General features: G+C 38.1%; 1 protein-coding gene across 1 annotated transcript; it reads right to left on the minus strand.

Moving 5' to 3' along the window:
• Positions 1-8,052: 8,052 nt before the first annotated feature.
• On the minus strand, positions 8,053-9,425 carry HSPB3 (heat shock protein family B (small) member 3). The gene has a single exon (XM_054652727.2). The coding sequence runs from the start codon at positions 9,237-9,239 to the stop codon at positions 8,643-8,645; it is 597 nt and encodes a 198-aa protein (XP_054508702.2). The 5' UTR covers positions 9,240-9,425; the 3' UTR covers positions 8,053-8,642.
• Positions 9,426-9,658: the final 233 nt, after the last annotated feature.

Genomic DNA, 9,658 nt, shown 5'->3' on the forward strand with positions numbered 1-9,658 from the left:
ATAACTAGAGCCAAGTGTAATTTTTGGAAACCATACAGATTGATAATAAATTTCACTTAATAGGGGAATAAACTGTTTTGCTTCCATTTTTATGTAATCTCTGATAGGGATGTCACAGTTCGGGTGCCTGGCTGGGCTGCCACTAGAGGGCACAAAATGATTTTAAACACAAAGCATTTCACTTGCTAAACGCAAAAAGCTAAAGGCAAAGACTTTGACTAAAGACTTTGAACTATCAAATCAGTAAAGAAAGTGCTATAAATTTGACAAAGATGTTATTCTAGTGGTATTTTTTTCAGTTTCTGAAAGATGGAATATGATTTTATTTTAATTGTTTTAAAAAATCTTACTTAAAAACATAAAACTGAGAGAAATGAAAACACTTTATAGTGTTCTATAAACTGAAATTCAGGAGAAGATGCAGTGAGATATAGAAGGAAACAAAATATTTTTCAATCACAAGCATGAATTAAACAAAAGTTGCATTGCTTTTTTTCAAACTAGGTTGTGTAAAGTTAGAGATAATTGATCAGAAACACTGAGGGTTTTGCTTGGTCTTTGTGATACGTATCAGCTATCTCAGCCCCCGTCTGTGCAATAGGTGGCTGCTACTCAGTCATTCTCCACTCTCCATTTAATATTCCTTGGAATGCATGTCTGTCTCCATTTCCTCTCTGAAGGGATAATGCTTCAAACCATCTAAGGATGCTGTCAGGATAAATCCTTTATGTATGCAGTTCTTCCATGCTGTGGCAGGGGTGATATGTGCTAGGTTGACATTCTGAGGGTGCTGAGTCTCTCATGGTTATGGACAAATGGGTCCATGCCAACTGCCAGTCCCTGGGCCTGCGCACAGACAGAATTTACCTGCTGAGTAAAGACTGAGACAGCAAAAGAGGATGAATGAGCCTGCTGTAGTTTCTCCTGAGCTACCTAAGTCCTTGAAGGATTCTCTCAATCTTACGTTTATCAATCTAATACCTTTAGTAATAACAAATACTTGATAAAAAGCAAAACTGAGAGCTAAGTGGGTAGCTGATGTTGAGGCCAGCATTATATCCATGTACCATATAAATGTGGCATGAAAATAAAGTTATGCCAGCAATAAACCCATTGTATAGGATGAATAAGTCATAGCATAGTAAGAATAAAGAATTGAGCATTCATTAATTTCCTGCATGCATATTTCCCGGTATTCACCCAGGACACAGAAATTGCAGAGAAGACCTCCTTAGCAGGGTCTGTGGTTATGTTAACGCTGGGAAAATATGGGAAAATAAATACTGATGGGCTCTAAAAATCCACAGGACTTGAGCTGAAGTTGCTCTGGTCAGTGCAGAAAGGTGCCTGGCAGAGGCTGGTGACCCAGTGAGGGACTAGTCACTGGCAGCTCCTCAGTTATATATGTCAATGGGTCAGGATGGATGAGGCTTGACACTACTTTATGAATTTTTACTGTCTGTCATTGAATTTTGTGAGTGACTTCTCAGTCTCAGCCTGGAAACCAGGACGAGTGCTCACTAACTTAGGCAACAAACCAGTTTTGGTGGCATTTTGACCATCAAAGTATCTTTTATTTTCTCAGAGCTTGTGTTTAAGCTGATACAGTGCATTCTGTATCAGGAGACAGTGGCATTTCCATTAAGGCTAATTAATATTTGGGTATTTATGGGATATTTTTTCTCTTCAAGGAGAAAAATTTTGTTCATGTTGTTGCTTGAGGACATGGACTACTTGAAGGATGGCCAAGGAGTTACTCATTTGTCTGTGTCAGCTCAAGACATGGAGAGTTCTGAGAAGCTGAGTGACTCAAAATGACACTACATACAGTTTTAGCTTCCGTGCTTTGCTGGTCTTTTGGAGAACATAGAGGCCTGCAAATATTGAAGTGGTGAAGAAGGTTCTTGCTGTGCTTTCTTAGGGCCATGTATTTGTGAGAAAGTGAATGACATTAATTCCCTATCACAGATGATGTAGCCTGGTGCTTCCTTGTTTTGAACATTCATTTTAGGATGGAGTTCAATGCAGAGATGTATAGGGGATCCCATACCATTAATAAAATCCTAAGAGATTATAATTTCCTAAGAGAAACAGTATCAGAACCTGTCTCTGGTTGTTCTGTATGCATTTAGAGTGTTTATTGCTTCCCATAAATACAAACTGTGATCAGGTAAGCAGAATTGTCCAAATCTAAAATACATTTTTATAAAAGGGCAAGTGAAAGTAGAAATGGAAAAAATAAGGAGTTGGTAGGAATATCAATTGATACAAGAGAAGGCTCAAAATATATTAAAAATTATATGGTCAGTGGGAGGTCAGGACATATTCAATTAGCAACAGAATCCTAGCAATAGTTTAAAGAGTAGTACATGAAGATGGCAAAATTACCAATGATGATACAGGTATCCATAAGGTGCAAAGTTTAAATGTATGCAAAGTTATTCAATATGTATTTCTGCTCTGTGTGGAAAGATTCTGCTCTGTGTGGAAAGATTATGTTTTTCATGTTGATAAATTGTGTTCTATTAGTAGCTAATAAGACTGTTTAGTAGAAAGCGCTATGCCTTTATATCTTTGTAACTCATAAAAACAGGGTAATAGAAAGACTGTCCGAAAAGCTGTCCAGAGTATTACTTTTAGTTTTAAGATAAAATTACCACTGAACAAATCTCAGGGGACAAGGGAAAACCTGCTCTTTGTAGACCATGATGATTATTAACACTTGAATAACTGATGGAGTGGTGTGATGCGTTTCCCATCAGCTGAAGTCTTGACATAAAGATTTGATCTCTTACTTAAATATGTGTTCTTTTTCAAACATATTATGGGCTGGCTTTGTGAGGAAGTTATCAAATGAGATAATGCGCATTCTGTTTAGGGTATCACACTAGAGATCATCACTGATCCTTCTGCCCTTTAAATCTGGAATAAAATAAATCTGGAAACCTTATCTGTCTCGACACTGTAGTCATTTCAGACTGAGGTTTCTAGCAGGTTTAAGTTAAATATTGCTATGGTTATTATGATAGGGTCTAGAGTTCATATTTCTTCACTTAGTTGTCTCATAGTCTCCTAATCTGTATTGAGTCTCTCAGTTTCATTCTGGGATCAAGTCCTGAGGCTCCATATATACATTAAGGCAGAGGCAGTATTTATGGAGTGTCTTGTACGGTACATACTAATCATGCCACCAGTGCTTGGGTAATTGTGGTCAAGTTGCAAAATATAATTGAACTGCTATTAAAATGCATACAGCTGTCACCAGAGCAGGTAGCTTATGAGCTTCTGTCTGCCTTGTAAGACAGAATACAAGAATTATATTTTTATTAGTCACACTCTGCTCTGAAAATCATTCCCCTTCATTAATTTTTCATGATAGCTATATCAATGGATCATTTTTTAGTTAAGAGCTGGACTTATTTAAACCCAACATCCAAATTCCAAATTAGCTTATTCACAGACAGAAGCCATGCCTGCTCTTTGTGCTTACTCCAGGGTGCTGCTGTGATGTCTGTGGAACAGATAACTCCCATGCCCAGGCCGAGAAGGGAATAGTATATCCTGGAAAGTGAGGAGTGGAACTAAAAATAAAGGAGTTAGTGCTACTGGAACCCAAAACATTCTCAGATCCCATCTTGCCTCTTGTGGGAAATCAGACACATACAGAGAACTACTCATGTCATCCCTCTGGGCGTCTGAATCATCTGCAGGAGCAGCCAGCTTCTACTCCTGGTACTGTGGTGGTAAAGAGGAATGTTCCAGCCAGCCCTGGAGGCTGCACATTAGCACCTGAGTGAGGAAGTCTTGCTGGATCAAACCAACTCCATGCAGAGCCAGTGAGAGAGATAACTGCACAGATTAGCTATTTTATACTGATTCAGTAAACCAGTTTGAGCTGATGAAGACTTGACTAGGAATTTTGGGGTGGCTAGTTCAGGTAGGGCACTTCCACTTTTATCCCCATGTCATCCAACTCTGCTAAGAACAAATGAAACTTTTAGAGATTCTGACATGGATATATCTGCTTACATGATGAAATATACAATTAATAGATAAGATAATTGAAGATATGTGCAATTGGAAAGAAAGGTAGTTGAAAATAGTAGCTAAACTAGCTTCATCTCTTTCAGCCTAGAATACCAAGAGTTCAGTCCATGTACATGTTCCTTTTCTATTAACAATCAAAAATTTTTGAAGTAATTTTAAAATGTATTTCTCAGCCCCTAAAAATGCTTATTTTACAAAAAAGTCAAATATTTCTTGCAGAAGGTTTAAATATTATGTCTTCAAGTATTTTTTATATATCCACTGGTTTTGACTTCGGATTGAGTGTATTTTCTTGATGGTAGCTGCTGTGGTGTGGATTTGCTGGAAACAGTGTTGGTAACAAGGATGTTTTAGCTCTCCCTGAGAGAGCTGTGTGCCAAGGCCTACCTGCCCTGGTTCTACAGTTTTCTGTCTCCTCTTCATGCACAGACCTGCCTGCTGCAGCTTCTGTGCCATGTAGCAGAGCTCAGCAGTCTCATGCTTCATTGCCAGTGCTCACTGGGGTCAGAGGCAACCCAAAGCACAGTAAACACACCAAGGAGCATGAGAGGAACTGTAAATTATTCTCTGTTTGCACCAGTTCCATTTGTGCAAGCTGCTGCTAGACATACTTCCCCTTGAAAAGGCTGGCATCAGCAGTATTGCCATGTGGCTAAAGAGGGTTACTTTTAATGTAGATTGATGGGATTTGTGGTGAAAATGCAGCCCACCATAGCACAGACAGCAGAAATCTCCACTCTAGCTTTAACCTGAATGGGGAGTCCTGAGCTGGAGTGCCATGTTTCTCAAGTGTTTTTGTTAAATAAGGGATGACTTTTCAGCCTGAGCACAGAAGTAGAGGGTCTGAGTTTTCTGGACCTGAGCACACAGGGACAGTACTTGTGGCTCCAGAGTTAGCACAAGTGGGGCCACCTGAGTACCCAATGTACAGTACAGGTGTAACTCTTTAGACTTAACTTCTGTGTTCACAGTGTGGGGCTATTGAGCTGCTGTCCTCTGGGTGAGAGGGGACAGCCACTGTCTCTGGTAGTAGGCAAAGAGAGAGGTCTGCATCTCTTTCAAACAGAAGGTGTACCTAATATTTTCAGAAATATTTCTACTCACTTTAAAAACCAGTCTTGTATGGTTACTCAGATTAAAAAGGAACATTTTGATTCCTGGATATGAAGTAAGTAAGGAATGTGAGACCTTTCTCTCTGAGCAGGAGTGTTGCCACCATGATACACCAGAGATTTCCTTTTCTCTTTTCCAGTGCTGCAGCTAAGTTGTTATTGAGTGACTGGTGGGTATCATGTCAGCCTTGGCTCACTGTATTCCCAATATTGGACCCTATAGAGACATCTCAAATGCCCTGGGTGCAGCAGAAACCATAAAAAGGCAGCAAGGCAACGAAAGGCATTTTTGGGCTTTCTGCCCACAAGAATCTTATGGAATTTTTTTTTACCTTCTTTTTGGAGACTAGTGCCATATTGATACATTTTCTTCTGTATGAAGGCATTTTTCACAGTGCTTATATTCATCTTTAGCCATTTGGAGGAGCAGTTTGATCAATTACAAAGGTAATCCCTCACTTTTGGGAACTGAGAAGGCTCAGTAACACTTGGTCTACAGGGCTTGCACAGGCTTATCACTTATTCTGGCCCAGAATTTTATAGACAGCCAATTTCACAGTTCCTAATTTAACCACATCAGCATGTCTTAAACCTGTCTTAAGCTGTAGCTGTTCTGAAATCCTTTGCTGTTGATTAATATCTCAGTCTGCTGCCCATGAGCAATATTAGCACCTTTCTATGTGACATTCACATTCAGTTCTAATCAGATTATAAAAGTAAAATATCATATAAAATGTGTGAGAACAGATCTTTCCAGATTATTCAGAAACTGTCTGCCAAGTACTTTGAGGTTGTTCTGGTAAACACATAAAATCAGGCATCCAAGACCTTTTGATAAATCACCACTTAAAAAAAGGAGGGAAATATTTTCCTATGCTCTTCTTGGTGCTAAAATGCAGGAATTCAGTGGCAGGTCCATACTCCAGTGTGGTCCCTGTTACATGAAGACTCGGGTACCAGGTCAGGGGAAGTTCCCATTTACCAAGGAGCATGGATATAGGCTTTTGTACAGATCTGTCTACAAGAGAAGGTAAAGTTTGGCTGGATAAATCTGTGCTATGTCTGGGTCAAGGTGTTCCAGTGATTTCTGACTGAATGACATTGTGAGCAAGTACAGACTTGGGCACAGAGTGATGCAGAGAGACTTGCAATACAGAACAATCAGACTTCACATTCTCCACCCAGTTTTGTGAGGCAGGCCTGTGTAAATAAGCAGGCCTGTGTGTAACCATGGTATTAACATATATAGAACAGATGATATGATTTTGGCTGTATGGTCTAATTCCTTGCCAAGTTTCCAGTAGCTTAACCATGATCTAATTTGAAATAATTAAATCAGTTATGTTTTTTTTAGATCATCTTTCTCATCTATAGGGCTATGAATATCATCACTGCAATCATAGCTAGAATAGTTTTTTTAATTACTTGTAAGTTTAAGTGATAAAATTTACAAAACTCTCTGTTTTTACAAAATTTACAAAACAAAAATCACCAAAACAGATTGCTAACTTGTGATCCTGAACACTATCCCAATAGTTGTGCCATAAGATGGTGTAAAAACCATGGATTTAAGCTTGTACAGTTTTTATATATATATGGCCTGTAAAGTTTAAATTCTACACTAGACTTGTATCTAGAATTCAGTTTCTTAAGTCCATGTTACATCTTCTACCAGATTGCTGTCTGATGAAGCTCCTAGATGTAGAAATCTAGATCTGATTTGCTATTTGATCTTAAACCAACATGCAAATTGAACACAGGCAATATGAGGGAAAAGTGTGGGGTTGAATAGAAATGCAGGGACATATGTTTTATATTTGGTTTAGTTTGTTAGAAAACATTACACTTTTGACTTCTGGTGTATTAAAAATATAATTGCATTTCATGGAAATTTACAATTCAGATTACAATTCAATTATTTTGCCTTTCTTGTACAATTTTTTTCTGACTTTTAGCACAATTAATGGGTAAAATACAAGAATTGTACCACCCACTTTTCTAAAACCAATTGTTTCAAATATCTTTAAGTCTAAACAACAAAAATGTAAATCTTTCTCATAAATGGACATGTGCCGACATACAAGCTTAGGATTTTAATTTGAAACTAAAGGAACTCTCTAGCTTCAGCCAGTGAGAGCCCAGGTTTTGTTCATCATAGTTTTCTTGTATTCCTAAAATTGTATTTGTATTCAGTTTCATTTGAATATGGTTTTGATTTGTCCAAACAGCAGATGGCTGTGATAAAGCATCTGTTTTTAACTTGGCACTTTCCATTCCACATTCCTTTACTATTCATAGCACACCAGTCATAGTAGTCTCCAGTACACATAAAAGGAGGCAGTTTGACTTGCAGATGCAGTTACCCTCAAATATGTGAGTATTTACAAACCCATGGCATTATTTCTTTTTAATATTGAGAAGACCACATAGATATAGAAGGTGGATATTTTTTCATCTCCGCTGCTCTCATGAAATGTGAGACACTGGAACAGAAACTAAAGCTGAGTCTGCAGCAAGGAACCCCTGTATTTAAAATTAGATTCATGTAGGGCCTGTGTTCCTATGGAGAGAGGGGGATTATCATTGGCAGAAAAATTTGCTCTTGAAGACAGAGTTGTGGGATTGCCTAAATTGTCAAGCAACATGAACAATTAAATACTCATCAGATTAAATTACAAGATTACCTAAAATGTGCAAATAAAAAGGCATTTGTGCAAGAGCAATGTCTTTTTATTACTGAGGTTTCACAAAGAAGAACTTGGTAGTTTTGTAAACAAAAATCTTTTCTTCAGTTGTTATGTTAAACAAAACCAATTTTCTGAAATGTCTTTTAAAGTTTTCTTTCAAAGTAATTTGACAGAAAGCATAATTTCTATTTATTGTGTTTTCAAGCAAATAAAGTCAAGTAAATAATTTTTTTTTCTTGTAGTTTGAAACATGCAACACTTCTAAAAAGTAATCTCTTGAGAGTTTTTTAGTACAGAAGCTTGAACTGTGGAAATAGGGATTTTTTCTTGATGGTATCTTTCAGTTCGTGTGCTTTTCCAGAGAGAAGAATTTAACTTCAAAAATTAGAAAACAGATTTTTAAAATTTCTATAAGATTCACAACTTGTCCATTCCTTCTTTAATGTTTATGACTATGTATAACAAATGCTTACTGCTTAGAAATACAATTCCCTCTACTTAACTCAAAACTATGCTCCATTTTCAATATGTTATCAAATAGATTTTTTTCTTCTGCTGAGACTAGCCTGAGTTTGCTACTGTTTGAACAGCCTGTGTTTTCAACCTATGTGTAGCTGGAGGCAAGCAGTATAACAGTTTACATCAAACAGTAAACTCAGCATACAAAAAGTATATACAAATAATTTCCTTTAATAAATACAGCTACTTGCTTACTACACCCTACAGCATTGCATGACTGATATAATTTTGTTACATTAAGAATGATTTTATCTCACCGATAACTATAGACATGGTTCTAATTCTTTTCCACTGAGTTCTTCATTTCAACAACCAAAATGCCATCATGGCAGAAAAGTGCAGACAAGTCTTTGTTCTCCACTCCGTCGGGTAATTTGTATTGTCTGGTGAAGCTTCTGGATATGAAGCCATGCTCGTCCATCCTGGGTCCGTGCTGAGCTTTAATCAGGAGCCAGCCTTCGAAAGTCTGGATAATGATATCTTCGGGGCGGAACTGCACAACATCCAGCAAGACCCGGAATTGTGTGTTTTCCTCCTCCTGGCTGCTCTTCCCGGCCCCAGCCGTGCTTTCTGGGGCGCACCTTCGGTTGCTCAGTGCAGTGGTGGCAGGGCCCGGCAAAGCATATAAAAGGTGGTTCAGTTTGTGTGCTTCCAGCTCCTGGCCAACAAACTGCTCCTGGTAGCGTACAGGAGTTTCCACCCAATGTCTTATGACAGCTTCTGCCATTGCTGAGGCAGAAGGATCAGCTGCTGCTCTTGCTGTGTTGGGAAACTGCAGAGTCACACTGAGCTTTTCCCAGCCGTGTGTCTTACCCACAGACCAGTCTATCAGTTGATGTCGCCTTTCACTTTTAGAACAGGCAGAGCTTAACATTTAATACAGTGTCCTGTGCTGCAGTGCTGTGAGACTTGTTTCGTCTTTTATCCACTAACAATAGAGCACTATTTATAGCACTGCTGTATTGAGTGGCTCCAACACATGCATGGCTTTCATGCAGGAATAGTAAAAGAAACATTTTAATGCATGTCTTATTGCAATATTGTGCTGTTTATAATTATGAATAATGATTACACAAATAATGTGAATATTTTTTTTTATTTAAATGGAAGTTCAATACTTTGGTTTTTCCAAGGGATATGTGGTAATAAGTACAAAATCTGTATTTCTAATTAAATTGTATGTTCTAATTGAAATGTGTAGCTAGTGAGGGAAGAGGTTTAATTTCCTTGGCAGCAGGAATGGAGCAGATTTCAGGTTAGCTAAACTGTGAAGTTAGCAAGTGCATTGGACAT

This window comes from Agelaius phoeniceus, chromosome Z (genome assembly GCF_051311805.1).
Source record: "Agelaius phoeniceus isolate bAgePho1 chromosome Z, bAgePho1.hap1, whole genome shotgun sequence".
Lineage (NCBI taxonomy): Eukaryota > Metazoa > Chordata > Aves > Passeriformes > Icteridae > Agelaius > Agelaius phoeniceus.

Excerpts from the sequence above, each read along its gene's own strand:
- HSPB3 (XM_054652727.2), bottom strand. The coding sequence starts at position 9,239 with ATGTTAAGCTCTGCCTGTTCTAAAAGTGAAAGGCGACATCAACTGATA.